This window comes from Perna viridis, chromosome 2 (assembly GCF_037379345.1).
Source record: "Perna viridis isolate PV_CMFRI_1.1 ecotype Kerala chromosome 2, ASM3737934v1, whole genome shotgun sequence".
In the NCBI taxonomy this organism is placed as follows: Eukaryota; Metazoa; Mollusca; class Bivalvia; order Mytilida; family Mytilidae; genus Perna; species Perna viridis.
The window spans coordinates 42,284,955-42,303,420 of record NC_142446.1 but is presented as its reverse complement, the minus strand read 5'-3'; the positions used below and the strand labels follow the sequence as shown (position 1 = coordinate 42,303,420).

At 31.8% G+C, this 18,466-nt stretch overlaps 2 protein-coding genes and 1 long non-coding RNA gene across 4 annotated transcripts; 1 reads left to right on the top strand and 2 right to left on the bottom strand.

Annotated features, from left to right (window-relative positions):
* Nucleotides 1-1,424: 1,424 nt before the first annotated feature.
* On the bottom strand, nt 1,425-6,075 carry LOC148625149 (cytochrome c oxidase assembly factor 6 homolog). 2 transcript variants are annotated; one of them, XM_088568457.1, is made up of 3 exons: nt 5,890-6,075; nt 2,522-2,735; nt 1,425-1,863 (listed from the first exon to the last, which is right to left on the bottom strand). In XM_088568457.1, exons 2-3 carry the CDS (start codon nt 2,696-2,698, stop codon nt 1,744-1,746), a joined length of 297 nt encoding a protein of 98 aa, XP_088424583.1. In that variant the 5' UTR covers nt 2,699-2,735; nt 5,890-6,075; the 3' UTR covers nt 1,425-1,743. The 2 variants fall into 2 exon arrangements, with proteins under 2 accessions (XP_088424583.1, XP_088424582.1); XM_088568456.1 differs by having other exon boundaries at nt 2,522-2,702.
* A 40-nt stretch (nt 6,076-6,115) lies between these two features.
* LOC148625147 (uncharacterized) lies at nt 6,116-16,586 on the top strand. The gene is made up of 4 exons (XM_088568454.1): nt 6,116-6,766; nt 9,346-9,469; nt 9,758-9,813; nt 12,283-16,586. Exons 1-4 carry the CDS (start codon nt 6,266-6,268, stop codon nt 12,418-12,420), a joined length of 819 nt encoding a protein of 272 aa, XP_088424580.1. The 5' UTR covers nt 6,116-6,265; the 3' UTR covers nt 12,421-16,586.
* Nucleotides 7,177-8,290, bottom strand: LOC148625148 (uncharacterized). Its single transcript, XR_015919866.1, has 2 exons — nt 7,921-8,290; nt 7,177-7,700 (listed from the first exon to the last, which is right to left on the bottom strand). It is a non-coding gene; the product is annotated as an uncharacterized LOC148625148 (long non-coding RNA).
* Nucleotides 16,587-18,466: the final 1,880 nt, after the last annotated feature.

Here is an 18,466-nt window from a genome sequence, read left to right as displayed (position 1 = left end):
TTTCTCCCATTCCTTGTACCCCATGAAGCCTCTTCAATTTTTTCATTTAGGAATGAAGTATTTCTTTCGATTGATTTTACTGTAAAATAAAGGCACAAAGTGTTTTTATGCCCCTATTACAAGAATGGCTAAAGCATATTGTTTTATTCTTGTCCGTCCTGTCATTCCTGAACAGTAAGTTTTCCAATCTATTGACTTAGCCTTTAAAACATTTGAGGTGATATTTTATTGCAATCAGTACATTTTTCTGTATCAGATACCTCAGCTTCTATTGGAGGCAATTCTGAGATATTCCTTAAATTGGTTTTGCAAGACAATGTACTGTGCCTCCACTTTTCAGGCTCCTTGCTAATCTACTTCCATGTTAACAATTGACCTAGTAGTCGTTAGGGTGGTGCACAATTGAAATTTTTGTAAACTGTTTTCTCAGCTTCTGTCAGAGGAAATGCTTAGATACTTGGTATATTTAGGACTAGTTTCTTCATATTTTTCAATAGACACAGCCTATGTGTTGCACGAAATGTTGGTCATTTGTTTTTACCACAGCTGTATTTTAAAGAGCTTTGAAGCACGTCATATAAGAATGCTTTTTATACCCTAGAACATGAAGAGGCAAGGTATTTGATACTCCATGAAAAACGGTTTTCAGAAGATAACTTGAGAACAGATTGATGACTTCTTGAAATTGCACAGTTGTTAAGTATCATGAAATACAGTTGAAGTTAAATTTTCAACAAAATGTAAATTGTTGTTTTTGAGTTAGGCCATTTTTTACATTTTGTCATCCTTTTTTTACCATTACATAGTGGGGTATCTATTAATGCCCCATTTTCATGATGATATGTACTAAATTTCCTTTTACCAGGTTTAATCAAAATGTTTCGGCTAGTGTTCTTAGCATGATGCAGTGTGCAACATCTTGTTTTTATTTGCAAGGTTATCTTAATGGGAACATTTTGTTCAAAATTCCCTGTGAAACACTAAACCTGACAAAGAGAATCCATTATCTTTTCTAAAATTACGGGTTTCTTTCATATTTGCAATAAGGGGGAATGATGTTACTCTGCCATCTTTTATCATATCATTCTGAAATATTTCAATAATGAAGCATGACTTTGGAAATTTAAAGACACTGACATTAATTATTTTGACAACTATATATCCATTCAAACTTACGACATGTATATTTTAGTTTAAATTATGATAGTCATCAAGCTTTTGTTTCAATGTCAGGATGGAGTTCCGAGAGATATTTTCCTATGAGTTTTGGATTGTTCAACTACACAGAAGAACTTGAAATTTCTGATGCATCTATAATATTCTACATTCACAGCAAAATTTTATCACCAATACAGTGAAATCTGGATAAACATATAAATATCAACTCATTTCACTGTACATGTATATATACATCAAGAACAATATACAAAAGAATAATTTATTAAAAAAGAGGACAACAAATCAATACTGATCTGTTATTATTTTAAGACAGAATATATTCTGTACAGACTGTTACATTTATTTGTACCATTTTTTGTGGTGTTGCATAAGAAGTTTTTACTTAGTTGTAAATTGTCAACTAATAGATAATGGCAACTAACAAACAATAGTACTTTCACAATAATATTATTTGTGTTATCAAAATATCCTGCAGCTTCAAATATTCTTAGACACTTGACAGTAACCTTATTTTATCAGAATTCTTTTAGGTATCACACATAAGCTTTAAGATTGAGCTCTGAGTCATGAATTTGGCTTGAATCCTGAAGTTTTATTATTAGACTCTTCTTCGAATAGATTCTGTCCTTGTTCAACTTTAGATCTGAACTTTAAATATTCTCTCCTTCTATCAAAATGTTTTACCTGAAAAGTAAAGAAAAATATATAATGATGACCAGGTTCTGAAAAAATCAAGTGCACTGCCCAAAAAAGTACTCCAAACTTTCATTCTTCAACTAAAAGATCAGTTTTTACCCTGAATGAAATTCAATGAAACAAGTGGTTAAAGTTTTTTCAGTTTTTGTGGATGAACACTAAAATTGTTGATGATCATACAATGCCTCTTCCAGAATTACTGCACTCTAAGAGTAGTGTACATATAGATTCAAGCAATTGTGATTGCAGCTAATTGAGAGATTTTTCACTTTGAAATAAAAAAGAGATTGCCATAAAAAAGCAGTAGAATGTTTTTCAACTGACGAATTGAAATTAAAACTTAATCAATAACACATCTATAAGTCTTACATACTACATTACGATACAGACAGTCTAAAATACTAAAGGTATCTTATAACCACTCCGATAAAAAATCTTGACAAATGATTGAATATCTCTAATTAAAAATAAAGTCCAAGAACTTAGCAACATTTGTATGTCAAAAGTAAAAAAATTACAACTACCGGTAATAAGTTGATTTCATCTGAAGCCTGTTTAGAGAATTCTTTCAACTGACTCTAGTTTTTTGTCAGTTTCGTAGTGCCCGTATATTTTGTAAAATTTAATATTAAAAAAACATGTGTACCCATGTTTTCGAACAGAGCTCTTCATATGGTTTTCTCAATTCAGCACATTTTTCCATTGCCTTTTGCGTTCCAAGTCCATCTTCATATCTGGATAAGCAATTCCAGTAGTTATCTCTAGCTCCCCAGCATTTTGCTCTATCAGCTTTATTTGGTGCATCTTTTTGTGAATCTGTCATTTTGCTGAGAAAAAAAATTCCACACTTTTTCTATAAACTACAATGTATATGATGAATGTAACGTCATTTAATTTCATTGTGTGTGTACTGTATGCCCACTGTTTAATTATTTAATTATATTATAATTTATTTGGGAATTTCTATATGACTTGATTGGTACATATTGACACAAGTGGTAATTGAATTAAATGTATGGAAATCTACATCAGTTCTGTCATCTTAATTTCCTAATAATAATTGAACAAGCATTCTGACAGTATTGCTGATGCAATACAGTGTCCCCTTTCGGCCTTTGAACTCATTGCCTTAATGAGATTTTTTTTTATATATGTGAACTAACAATGGATGGTGTTATTTTTTAACAATCAAGAGAAAATAACTCTTGAACAGCAGAAGCAAATTCCATCAAAATAAAACCTGAGCTTCATTTTACAGTAGATAATAACATTTTTGCATTACAGAAAGCTGCATAAAGACATTCTCTTTCTATCACCTGGAAAGTTGAAAAAACTTCATTATTATGAATTAAAGGGCAAATAACTCTAGAATGACAGCAGCAATTTGCATCAAAATGATGAAACATAAAATTTTAAGTAATTTTCTATGTCAAAGGGCCATAAGTTCCATATAAACCATTTTGCCGCAATAATATTTAAATTTAATTTGTAACTTGTCATGATAAGACTAGCTAACAAATATGAAATCAATTGGATGAGGCATTACAAAAAAGTCTGGAAAACATAAAATTTTATGAAATTTTCATTGTTCAAGGGACACAACTTCTGTAAAAATCATTCAAACTTAACTTGTAACTTTTCACAATAAGACTATATACCAAATATGAAATCAACTGGATGAGGCATTACAAAAAAAAGTCCAGAAAACATGTCCAAGGGCCATAACTTTCATAAAAATCATTCAAAGTCTGGAAAACCAAGTGTGACTGACAGACTGACGGATGGATGGAAGGAGTGCACACCTAAGTCCCCTTCGGCATTTGCCAAAAGGGGACAAAAAATAACTTCATGAGTTTTGTCAACAAAATAAGTCAACTAAAACCACAATAAAAGTAATACATGTACAATTTTGAAATAAGTTTTGGGTTAAAACTTAGATTACTTGAAAAATAGAAATATTTCAATGCAGGACACACACTGCATTTTGATCATATAACAGTGAAAATAAGGAGTAATTAACCTGATGATAGTCTAATGTTACCGGAACAACCAATAATTTTAGTGATTCCTGTGTGAAAAGAAGTTTCATGCGAGTACTGCTAAGTAACACATTCATAATTAAATATGACAATGCATATTTCTGTATGAGAAAAAATAAGGACAATGCTCATAATTTGAATCACTGAAGCACTATTCAAATGATGATACTAAATGAATTATGTTTTATTTCTTGTACATGTTTGTTACAATATGAAGAATTCAAAATCTAAAGAATATTTAGGTTATCAGAAATTTTATTTTAATGATTTATGCAAGTTATATGTTTATTATCTGTAAGCATGTGGGTGACAGGACTTCTACCTAGGTTGTAAAAGGTAGTAAAATGTAATAGATAGTCAACTTGGATCATTAATTCTTTAGCTGAATCCGTTTATAGTCACTGGCCTGTTAGCAAGCAGTCTATGGTTCAATTCTTGGCAGTACAGGGTATAATACTATGTGGTAAATCATTTTCTGAAATTACATTTTGTGCCAAACTAAAAACCCAAGGGGTATGGATAGCTGTTTGTGCTAATTGAGCTTAAGTTCTTTACTGAATGAAGACCCTGGATGTGGGCAATTGTGGCAGAACCACATACCTTTGTTGTAGTAGATGGAGAGGTTTTTAAAAGTAGCCAATAAAATGACTTGGCTAATAGAATTAGAAAAGTCAGTTTACCAATGTCTTGTCACTGAGCAGTAAAGGGTTTGATCCTCAGAAGGGACATTATTATTTTGTCAGGTACAAAGTAAATCATGTTCTCCACATAATGTTAAACCTATAATCTTTAAGCAGCAACTGATGTGCTTTTGAAACATCTTAAATACAAGGGACACAAACTCGAAGGGCAAATAAATTACTAATACTAGGGCAAACAGAATCAGTGATCTTGGACAATAAGGGTGGAGGGCAAAAAACATCCTTCATATGTTGATCCTCTGTCGAGTGGCTGTCAATTTTTCAATTGAAAATACAAGGTAATGTAAGCAGTATGGATGTGATTGTTTGAACTATAACCTTGGTTTCCTTAATTACTCTTTAATACAGACACACATCGTGTGTGATAGGAAGTCACACATAATCCAGATGAGACATGGGCAATATAATGACAAAATGGTGCATTATCAATCAAATTTTGAAAATGCTATTTGAGTACAAATAGTTCTAGCCCTAAAATCATGTTACAAATATTTTACACAACTATACTCGGCGTCACATAAACAACACTGTTAAAATTTGAATAAAAATATTTTCTGCGACTTTATTGACACCTTCTCCCTAAACATTGAATCATTAAATTCCGGTCAGATTTTAATTCTCGGTACCAATATTTACAATTACATTGTAAAAAGTCGGCCATCTTTACAGTGATTGGGTTGCTAGGAGATGTTGTTTACGTTTAAATGGTTTGTCCAAAAACCGAAGAACCCAGAATGCGTTTCGGCGTTATTTCGGATATCTCAGATTTATTTTACACGAACAACGTACAATACCGAGAAGTTGATCAAGCAGACGATTGTCACAGGAGTTTGACGGGAACTTACGAACTTCGTTTGTAAACAAATCGTCCCGTAAAAACCAACAAGGCGGATATTAGTATGGGATTTTCCCCTAAGGATTTGTTACGCATGATATAAGCGATTTGTTTAGGGAGAGGCTGTTTGGCTAAACGAATGAGCAAGTCATTTAAGACAATTTAAACGACGGTTGGTGTCAATAAAGTCGTAGAAAATATTTTTATTCAAATTTTAACAGTATGTTATTTATGTGACGCCGAGTATAATGTCACGAACTATTAAAGTAATAAAGAATTGCATAACTTCATAAGAAAATAAAATATGAATTGAAAAATTATCGATTCTATGTGTAATAAAAGATCAATATAGGTAAATAAAGATAAATAGACTATATCCTCAAATGTTATGACCGCAATAAAGAGATAGACATGTATAATGTTCTAGTATATAATTCACCTTCACGAAGACCACCGGAAGTGACCAACAACACCTTAGAAAATATTTGCGCAAGTAAAAAGTACTAGTATTTCGATTGTAATTTGAATTTAATGCATCTGACACTCAATTGGTTTAGGATTTTTCATTTATAAAACTTTATCTTGTGGATATCCTTATTTTTTAAGCCAAAAGACAGATCAGCATTCCTGACATTAAAGATGTACACACGCGAAAGAATCCACCGGAAGTGGAAAGTCCACAGCAACATGGAAGCACCTGTTTTGGAAATTATTGCTAACAGGTGTCTTCAGAGGAAGATTTAACAATGTAGCACCCTTAAACGCATTGATTTAAACTCCTTTAGAAAATGTCTCATTGCACTTAAAAATAGACCATGTCTGGCGACGCATGCCCTGTTATTACTGACACAGGAAGCAGTTTTCCAATCAAACCTCAAATTGACGATGTTCTGAAAATTGACAACCTCACTCTAGACAGTGATAATCACTGCCTTTCACACGAGAAGAAAGATAGTAAACTGCAAAATGGAAAAATTAAACACAAGCATGAAAATGGGTACTTGGTGCATAATGCAAAACCATTACCAGACCCTTCTCATCGATGCCCATGTGCAGGTCTTCATGAAGAGAATGTTTTAAGTGAAAGTTCCATCTGTGATCAGTCTTCCATTACGAAATCAGACAATAATGTAGAAAATGAAGAGAGTCAACCAGAAGCCATAGTTGACATTGTTGAAGGAATTAAATATATAGTGTATGAATCAGAGCTTCAAATGCCAGATATAATGCGGCTGATAACAAAGGATTTGTCTGAACCATATTCAATTTATACATATAGATATTTTATACATAACTGGCCAAAACTGTGCTTTTTGGTGAGTTGAATTTTAGAAGTTAGTCCGAATTTCCTCTGATCTGGCAACCCTCCTCTTTTTTATTTGGATATTGATATGTCGGGATGGGGTCAGAACGATGTACCATACAAAAAGTTGGAGATTTAGCGGTACCGCGGAGTATCACCCTTCAACAGCTTGTAATGACTTTCAAGTTGAAATTGTGCATGTCACGCTTACCTAGTTAGATTCCAGAATCATTTTCCTGTATGCTGATACCAAATTTGCTACAAAAATTACATTTATTATTGAAGTTTCGATAATTTTCCAGGAGAGACCCTATTTTGTTGACATTTTGAATCGTAATAGAGAGTAGGCGGAGCTTGTTACTTTTGGAATGGAAGGGTAGCGGGGACATAATTTTTCAGCGGAATTTTTAAATATTCTGTTAGATTCCGGTTTTAAAAATCGTTTCTGCTCCATTCCGTTCCAAAGGTAACAAGCTCCGCCTACTCTATCAATATCAAATAAAAAAGAGGAGGGTTGCAGGCCCAGAGGAAATTCGGACTGTTTAGAAGTCAGTCATTTTGCAGTGTTAGAAACTAATTTTTTTTCATGGTTGTCATTTGGACCATCTGGGCAAAATTTCAGCTGGTCCAAACTTAAGTTCACTGGTCCAAAAAAAAATCCATCACATAAAATGGAAACAAAATCACTGCTTTGTACTTCAGTTTTAATTTTCTCCCTCTCTGTCATTGCAATGGCTTTAATAAAAACACGACAACTTTTATCATTGTGATATGTTGACCCAAGATCTAAACCCTTTATTTGGTCCAGTTGACACATCCACTTGAAGTCGGAGTATGGTTTGTTATTTAACGCTATAGCATGAGCTGTTCTAAACATTGATGTAAGTTTTTGAAAAAATGTCACTATTAAGTTGCTGTAATGCCTTTTCTGCTGGACGACTGCCAATCTAGAAAAAAAATGTACATGTAGATTTTACTAGAGACAGAAGGAGGAGGAGTGTAAGTTTGAGCAAGGATCCACATAGTCAAAAATGTCAGAACTCATTGAAATAATTATTTTAGACAACTAAAATTACAAATTATTTGGACTGTAACAAAACCACAGAACTAGGATAACATTGAAAATCATGCATTAATAACAGTTTAAACAATGACTGAACATCCTACCTTTTTTTCCTTGTTCAACTTAATTTCCTCAGCATGGCGATGTGCTTCACTTTTCTCATGTATTTTCACCGTCTCAACACGGAAAGACTTGCAGCCTTTTGTAAATTCAGATTGTTTTCCTGCAGTTTGACACACATCATAGAACATTGCCTCGCTTTCCTGGCAAAAACGTAGCCAAGGGCGGTTTTCTAGCCATTCATTTCTGAAAGTCCTTGGTTTTCTATTAAGTTCATAGTTCTTCTCCTTTTTGGGGGCCGGTGCTTTTGCACCGGTCACAAATTTCCATATTTTAGAAAAACAATCAAGGTCAAAAATAAAACCGGAAATAGGAAATCCTAATGTAAAGTCGGAACCGATGACAGAGAAACCAGATTTTTACTTTGTTTACAATACGATCGATAGACAAAAATAGATCGAAATAAAACTTAAGGAATATTGTTTTAAATAATGTGAAAGGTGAAAGTAAAAGAAGTAAGTGTTCTGTAATACATTTAAAATTGGCAGTCGTCCATCGGACGAGTAGAATACAAACTGAGGTCATCCGAGGTCAACACAGGTCGCCGGTGACGATCGGACGACCGGGAATTTCGAACACTGATTTTGTGCAAAATGTTATTTCCAATATATTCGAGGTTATTGTATGTCCGGTTCCGAAATATCTTTATTTACCATTTTCTTTTTTAAACACCTAAACAACATGCTTACCAATAAAATAAATTTAGTTTCCCTTAAAAATTATTCTCATCTGCTATTGCTAAGAAAAAATATTTGTTAATTAGCTCAACTAGACAGAAGCTGTACATTGATCTATTGTCATCACTTGGCATATGTACATGGTACATTTGTACATGTACATGTAAATTATCATCATTCATTGACTGAATTATATTTTCAAAAGTCTAAAGCCATGTAGAAGAATAATTTTAAATTTGGCTAACATCATTTTTCATTGTTTGCTTTAAAAGTTCCATTAAATATTATCATGCTACAAACATGGCCAACATATCTACAAAATTTATTTAAAGAAAACATTGGTAAAAGCATTTATTTCAGGTTACAGTTTTTATCTTAAAACTAAGAAAGATAGTGAAAAAGTTGTTGATTTTCTTCTATTCAGAAATCTGAACAGTAGATATATACATGTATATGTTCATGGATCAAGTTCTACAAAAGCATGTTTTGGAAAATTGTGATTGGCAGTCCACAATCAATACAACTCTTGTGGGTATTTATCATCCATATGTGGCAGTTGGATGCTGTGTGAAATTTCAAAGAATTGAGCAGCAATACCACAATTCTGCTGCCCAAAGTAACCCCTGTAGACTTTTGAAATATTTACTTGGATGTTCATATACATATTTATTTGTTAGTTAATTTTTTATTTGGGGAATCATAATAGCTTATTTTCAATTTGATTTTTTTCAGGCAATGGATGAAGATAAATGTGTGGGTGCTATAGTTTGTAAATTAGATATGCATAAAAAGATGGTAAGAAGAGGTTATATTGCCATGTTAGCTGTAGATTCAGATTATAGAAGAAGAAAAATAGGTACAGTAAAAAAATAGAAAAAAGATAGTGAACTCAGAATATATTTTAGGTAGAATGAAAAGTAGGAAATTTAATATGCCTTTGTAGTTCATGTTTAGTTCATTTGGATAAAGACAAAAAAAATCATTGTTACAAACAAATAAGAGTGGGTAGGAAAAAAATCAGTAGTTCAGTCCCACTAAGATATTAAGCAGCATTTTCATATGTTTATATTTACAGATGAAAGTTTTTTTTTATCAAAATACTGGATACAGTTAGTAAAAAACTAATATTAATTTGACTTTTTAGGTTCACATTTAGTTTTGAAAGCAATCAAAGCCATGATAGCTGATGACTGTGATGAAGTAAGTAAAAACTACAGGCTTCAATTGTCATGTAACATTGGGTTCAGGTTGACAATACTTGCAGATTTTAGTTCTGTTTTTGGGAAGGGGCCCATGGTCCATGCCATTACGGAAAAAGCATGTATATTTTGAAATTCAAATTTTGGAAAAAGTACATATAAACCAGGAACAAAACAGTTTCCTTTGTATATAAGAGCTGGAAATGCCCTTTGGATAACAATTTAAATACAAGAGAGATTGGAGACATATTAGTAAGTAATATATTTTTATCTTAATAATTCATATTGTTTTCTTTTTCCATTAGTTTCAAAGAATTAAGACACATTATTTAATATTTATAATTAGAATTCAAGTTTTTTACATTGTAAATGCTGATTTCTAAATATTTCAAATTCCATACTTGGATAGATTGCAGTGCAATTATAATGGCACTGAAAGAATAAGGATAACTTAAGAAACACCTGAACAATCCTAGATTTCCAAGATTTAAAAAAAATGATTTGAAAATACAACACAAACAAGAGACTGTACTTGGTATGCTGAAAATTTGGAATTTTTGAGCATATTTCTCTATATACCATTTGGGTAAATCAAGGGTTGGAAAATCATCACTAGACTTAGCTTCATACTTACATGTAATTGCAAAGCATTTGGAGTTGTATATTTAAGTATAATGGACTGGTGCTGTCATTATAATATTTAGATATGTGTGAATAAAAGTTGACAGATCTTTATGAAATCTTACAAGGTTCAGGATTGGTTGCTGTTGATTTTTTAGGGTGGGTGTATGGCCCATACTAGTTAGGAATTAGGGGCACAAAACATGGCATAAGCGTTTTATATAACTTAGCTTTGTTACAGAATTGAATATATATTACATTTTTTTCATGTATCTCTATTCAGTTGTCCAGTATAATGCCTTTCATAAAGGTCAGATTTTGATAAATTCTGATTAGGTCAAATTAAAAAAAAAAATTTGATTAACATCCAACCCAATTTTTTTCCCCCTCCCCAAAAATTTTAATTTGATTTTTTTTTCAATTTAGGTCAGTTTCTTTCAAATTGACAGCATTTTTCACTTAAATTGATAAAAAAAAAAATTGCCTGCCTGCCAGCCCTACATGTAATTTTGAAAACTGATGAGAATCTAGGAATTTTTTTTATGATGGCCTAAAGTAAAACTAGATGAATCCCTTTGGAATTAAATTAAAAGGTTCATTGACATTCCACATTAGGATGGTTTTGGTTGATTTCAGATTGAAGGGGTTATTTTGATTTTCATCAAAGAATTATGAGCTAAAAGGAAGAATTCTTTTAAAGTATGCTTTTAATGTTGATTGCAAATTTTAAAGTTTTTTTACCTCTTGCTAGCTTTTCATTTTGGTCAGAAAAATTATGCTGTGCTAAACATGCATTTTGGGGCTTCATCAAGCATCAATGTTCTTTCTATTGCTGAAAATATTGGGGGTTCCAGTGTTCATTCCAGACCATGCCCTTGCGCCATTGGCGTGAATATTTTATGCATGGCACACAAAAAGTGTGGCATGTGGGCCCAGCAGCTGCATAGTATTTCATAGGTCGATCTCTGAATTTCTGGATATTTTTCAGTTCTGTGTCTGGTCGTCATCATAAACATGATAAATGAAAGTTAAAACTTTTCTTGGGTCAAAAATGATTTTGGGAAACTGCAGGCAATGTGCAAGGGACCCAGTAAATTTCAAATGAGCTAACTGACTGAAAACAAACATACCTGGCTGGCGAACCTAGATAATTTCGAGTGAAGATGGAACTGTTCATTGTCTGAGGGCCTGGACTGGGTTGGATACAATCCTGATTAGGGCAGAAAGATACTAAGTGGAGCGGCAACATCAATTTGAGTCTACACAATGCCATAATTATAAACCAACATATACTAATTTTTCTTTTTACTCATTTGGAGTGTATCTACCTCTGTTACTTCTCACCTAAAATCAAACTATAAAGTGCATACAAACCTGAGGTTAACTTATATGTTGGTTGAATCTCTCCTGTTACCCCTTATTATTCTGCCAAATTGGCCCCGTTTAATCTGAAAATGACCCCCTGTTTTGCTGTCAAGGGGGCCAGTGGTCCCATTTTGCAATTTTCTGGAATGTACACTGGAGTTCCAACATTGTGGTTGTATCAATCCTAACCATTTTGTTTTACTGATAATTGATTCACATATAACCATCATGAACTTCAGTGACCAAATTTTATGGTTCTATCTGAAAAAGGACAATTTTTTAGTGTCAGTTTTATGTCAACACAGTTTCTTACCATCATTAATTATATTTTGATTTTGATTTATAATGACAAAGAATTATTTGCATGTACTAATATATATTTATGTCATGACGACCAAGAATTATTTGCATGTACTAATATATATTTATGTCATGACGACCAAGAATTATTTGGATGTATTTTTATGTGTCATATCTCTTTCAGGTAGTGCTGGAAACTGAGATTACAAACACAGCTGCCCTGAATTTATATGAAAATTTAGGATTTGTAAGAGATAAACGATTGTTCCGTTACTATTTAAATGGTGTAGATGCGTTACGATTGAAGTTATGGTTACGGTGAAGTTTTTTAAAGTCTTTTAGAGTTTGTTGTTGAATAGGTCCAGAATTGAGTTAAGTTATATATTTCTGTTTGTAAATAGAACAATTTTAAATATGATTAATATGTGGTGTAGATTTAAGTACCAGTCCACATAGAATTCAGACTGCCAATGGTAAAGTGATTCATGGTGAAGAAAAACCCACCAAACAAACAATGCTTTTCCAATCTACATATGCTATACTTTTCAAATAATGATATTTTTTTGTACATTCAGATCAGCACTTTTTCGAAAATCATACATTCATCTCCCACTAATATCAACTAAGTGAAACCAAATCAAGAAAGATAACTCTTGCAAGTGCAGATTTCATGTACAATCTGTACAATTTTATCTCAAAAATGCAACAACTAAATGAAATACTAAGACTGGTGATGTGACTAGTAACTGTTACTAAACAAGAAATAAAAACTGAATTCTGTGGGTTTTTTTGACATGCATGAATCACCTCCTGTCTGATTTTTAGAAAGACTGCTATTTGAGTGTTACCGGATTGGAAGTGAAATGTAAATCTATAATTACAGAAATATTTATACCAAAGCAATAATGTTTTCTCCATAATTGTAAACAAACCTGAAATCTTCTAGACTAAGAATTGATTTTCAATTAATGTAAACTTTTTTTTGCAAACATGGTTTTAGTCATATTTAACTAAATTCATTGGTTAATTATACATGGCATTCAGGTGTAGGACATAAGCCCCCCCCCCCCCCCCAAAAAAAAAAAAAAAAAGCAATCCTCTCCATTTGTGTAAAAACATATTTTGTGGGGTCATTTTGTTTGTTTATTTTTGGTATTATTTTTTAATTTGATACATGTATTTCTCAGAAGTATTTGAATGATTCATATTTTTGGTATTTTCTTTTTTTTCATTTACAATTTTAGTAATTTTGATAAGAATACTTTTTAAAAAATATTAAAATAATTTCTTATAGGGGGCTTTGTCCTGATTTCCTTGCATTCTTTGCAGTAAACCATTTGGCTTGCAACCAAAAAATTATATATTTAAACATTCAATCTTTAGATATACATGTAGATATTTCAAAAGTCCTGTTAAATTTTACTGTCTAAACTTTCACCGATTGAACTATGGTGTAATTTAATAGCCATAAAAATTTATTATTAAAAAGATGCCCTAAAAACACATTTGGAATGAAAAATTAAAACAACACTGTGTAAGTAGATCTGAAATGCATTTGTAGGCCAGTCTTTGCTAAAATCATTTTTCAGCTACTGGCCCTAATGATTAATTTTAGCAATTTTTTTTACAATTTTAAGTCTGCAAATTTGCAAGGAATTTCCGATAGCCTGAATCAGTTTTTACTTGACTTATGCATAGGGCTAGGGGCTGCAGACACAGACTGAGTTAAAGATAATACTGTCAAATATCAGGAGGGTAGAAGGCAAATTAAGGCTGATCAGAGTCCTTGGACATTTTTCATCAAGTCAAGTGAAAAAGTGGGGGCATATTTTTAACTTTTTATGCTAAAAACAGTAATTAGGGTGCTTTTTCAAATTGCTCATTACCAGAAAAAATGACGAGGAAGGTACTATATTTTTTAAAAATGTTATTAAAATGGCAATAAAGATAGGTAGTGATGTACCCTCAGAGGACCTGAAAACCAAGACATTAATTTCAGTTGTCTTTAGTATGATATGTGTGCAGAACATAATGATTATCATTTTACTTGCAATCTTTGAAATGTTACGAGATGTAAATTATTTTACAGTGGTAGTGTGTTAAATGTAGGCTGTGTTGAAAGATTGAAATAATCCACAATGCATGTGTGAACAGTGACTTCTGTTCTAATATGATTTTATGGGGATGAATTTTTATAGTTAACCATTTAAGCTGCTAAATAAGTATCCACAATATATTGGATAATGAATGTAAAATTTTAGCCATTATGTTTCCCCCTTTTTGAGAATACTCACACGTAGGTTTCTTTGTGTTTATTCAATAGATACTGATTTGTTAGGCAAATGTGTATGAAATTGTTTTTAGAATTTTAGTTCTAATGATCTTTACAAAATACAATAGTACACGGAATTGCTTGCCAAAACTCTTAGTTTAGCTTGCTTAAATGCTTTCTGACTTATAAAAAAGATTAAAATTTAAAAGGCTTCTAAGTACCATATTAGTTACTGATATGCGTTAGATGATTTATCATTATAATTGGTGACAAATCAACATTTCAAACTGAAAAAAAGTTGAGCATATTCATAACTAGTCAAAAAAACATGCTCAATTAATTGAATGTGTAGACATACACGGACTGAAATAAATGTATGCTATTATTTTCATGATCTCACTAAACTTATCAACTACATTTCCATTTGATTTAAAGGAATAACAGGTTATTATCATATTTATTAAGGCTGGTTTGCACATGCAATGATATTTTGAATTAAGTGTAATCAATAAATCATGTGATTTTGTTTAAAATTTATCAAAATCTTACAAGTATTTGTCTAGAGATAGTACAGGGGTGGATTCAGGCACATGGCACAGGCATGCCCCCCTCCACATTTCCCAAGCATGGGTTGTCAGGGGTAGATTTAGGTGGTTTTAGGTTGAAACTTTAATTTCTTGTTAATTTTACCACAAAAGATATCTACATTGCACCCACTCTAGAAGAATACTTAAAAATTTTACCTAAAAAAATTTCAAAATTTTTACTGTGCACTCCCCCCCTCCCAATCTAAAATCCTGGATCAACCCCTGTAGTGAACAATTAATTTTCATTCACCAAAAATGTGTAGATTTCTTAAATATTTGTATAAAGCTATACATCATTTTGTGCTTTTCTACAGAAGCAACACACCCTTTTGAATGGTAAGTAGAGAAAAAAATTATAAAATGGGAATGGTGCTCCACATTATTTATGACCCCCATAATCAGTGATACATATATTAAAGTTTAATAAAATATGTTAAGATTGGACATCAATTCTTTAAGTGAGATACTTATTGTTTTATGCTTGGAACAGATCCAAACATGAAGTAAGTAGGATAGTGGGGGTGTTGGTAGGTAGTGTTTATCAGTCATAGAGCTCATTTACAGTTTTAATTTTAATTAAGACATCCAAATTTTCTTCTTTGAAAGCATTTGTAGTAAAAATTGTATTTAAAAAAAACCTTTTTTTTAAATATTTGTTGCATACATGTTTAAGTAGTGTGTTACTTATGTAGAAAGGTATAAATTTGGGCCGTGTTAATATATAATTGCTAGAAAGTCAGGTACATGGAGTTGATTGCACAGTTGCACAAGAAATAAACTATTGCACAGGATTAAAGGTTTTGTTGGTTTAAACTGACTTAGACTAGGGGAAAATGGGTTAAAATACTTTGATTCTTTGATACAGTTGATGCATTTCCTCATGATTTCAGGGTTGTCTTTCTTAAAAATAGATTATACCTCAATTAAAAATTATAATATGCATGTTTTGTTTTTGAAAAGAACGGGTGATTGTCAAACTTCTGTTTGACTGTGCTCATTAGTAACTACACTTAAAATAATGAATTTTAGAAGTCATTTTCACAAAATTTATTAGTTCTAAGTAATTGTGTAATAAACAGAAAATAGCACTGTGACATCATATTATATGACAATTTTATAACTTTTTATGTAAAATTGACTACTAAATTGTTTGAGTAAGTGTCTTCAATGGTGCGGCTGCAAAAACTTTCTATGATGATGATGTTGAATTTATTAGAAAAAAGGGGGATGTATTTTCAGATACCACTGATAAGTTTGAAGTTTAAAAATGAAGAAGAAATAGCTCAAGGTTAGATAGAAGAAAAGTTCAGTATATAAATGTATTTGAAATAAGAAAGCTCACGTGATATGTGATTCTATCAAAGATGTATTTCAGCAAAACACTGATATTGAAGTTATTTTTCAAATCTTTTTATAAGATTCAGTGGCATAAAAAATGGTAATTAATTTTTATTTATTGTCTTCATTTGAACTTTTTCAGTAATTTGAGAGACTTAACATACCCTGCTACATTTCATTTTGAGTGTCAAGTCACTACCTATGATTTTGAATGTGTGACTTTTTGATAAACGCAAACCATGTGTTATGAAATCCCTGTTATAATTTGTAAATAAAAAAGAGGTAATATTAGGACTTGTTTTATTTTTTTGTGATTTAATTGACCATTTGCCAATTGATTATTAGTTATTTTTGTTGATTTTGATTTAACTGATGAAGGTCCCTCGAATATAGACTCATTTTTGACAATCAAACTTTTACCTACTATGTGAGTAGTACTCCTACAACGTAAGAGGATGGAATTCCGTTCCTCCATACCCCAATGGATAGCACCAAGTCAGAAAATAGCTTGCCAGACAGCCTCTAGCATTGTTGGAGTATCTCGTTGGTAATGTTTTTTTCCCTTTAAAATTGACAGATGAAAGTGACCATCAAATAGACTGACGATTAAATACCATTTCTAATATTGAAATAGCTCAGGGTGAATATTTTCGCGGTACACTTGTTTTAAATGCCTAGAAACAATTATAAATTGAATGACTTCTATTCGTCCATGTTAATTTCTTGTTTACAAACAGATTACCATATTTACCATGTATAATATTTTCATAATATTGGTTTTTATGGAAGTTTTCATCCTTCAAGACTTGAAGATCGGGGCCATTTGCTCTTTTGCAAAGAATACTAGCCATTTTTAATATCTTACAATTACCAGTATGATGTTGAAACTCCTCAGAGTGTGTGCAGAGTTTGGTACATACCTAACAGTTGTGTGTCAACTAGGAATGGAAACCAATTAAAAAAAATTTCATTCATTTATGTGAAAATATGCAAAAATACGGCATTAATGGTACATTAAGTAATATCCCGCTACGTAATAGAAAAAAAGAGGGATGGAAAAATGTCCTAAATGGTCTTACTTGAAAACTACGATTTTGGTTTTGCTGAAAATTGAACTTGAACAGTATTTTATAATACTATACAAATGCGCAAAGTTTAAAAAAATATTGACCCATTCTCAAGTTATCTCCAGGAAACTGTCGAGGGACGGATGGGTAATGACTCTTTTTTAGAGTGTATCGCATAATATCTCGCTACTTCGTGTGCTGTAGTATAAAAAAAAAAACCAAAGATTCAAATATGAATTTTAAAGTGAATTTAACCACGAAACAAATTGTCAACAACCATATATTTTGCAATAAATTAATTTGAGATAAATACTGTAATCTGATTGGTTAAATAATTTTGTTAGATCTCGGTGGATAAAAAATATTGACACGCCCCTATTCAGTTAAATTCAGAGCTACTTTTCTCATGTTGAAAGATAAAATTATGTTTTAAAATTAATTTATAAGAATCGGCTATGATAATAATTTTGTCTATTGAAAAATAACTTAAATTTTCCATGTGCATATTTTGTTTATTGCACTTCGCGTGTTATTTTTCAACAGACAAAATTTTTATTATTGCCAATTCTTAAATAAGTAAATGATTACTTTTGATATTTTTGCAATAGATATAACATTGATGTAATAAGATGTAAACACATTTAAAGACATACTTCACACCTTTTCCTCTGAAACTGTTCGACAGAATTCAATGGAAGTTGTTGTGACTCTTCCTTAGAGTATGATGCAGAAAGTTTCTGCTTCGATTTTTGATCCGTTTATAACATGACCACTGCTACTATAAATACAACATAGGGGTCAGCAGTTTTTCGCACATATCTCAAAAAAACTGTTCGGTTTAGCTACATTCTGACAGGCACGACGAGTTCTACGTGAAGCAAAGTTTTCGTAAAAATCTGATGAACCATATTGGAGTTAAATTAAATGCCCAAATAATTGCGGTATGGCGCTGTCGTCGTCCGTAGACCTTTGGTTTTCCTGTGATAACTTAAAATAGAGTAATAGTTGGTTAATCTTTATAAAAGTTTATAACAGGGTTACAAACCACAAAGGAAAGGTTGTTATTGATTGTAGAGGTTATAGCCCTAACTGTTTAAGAATTAG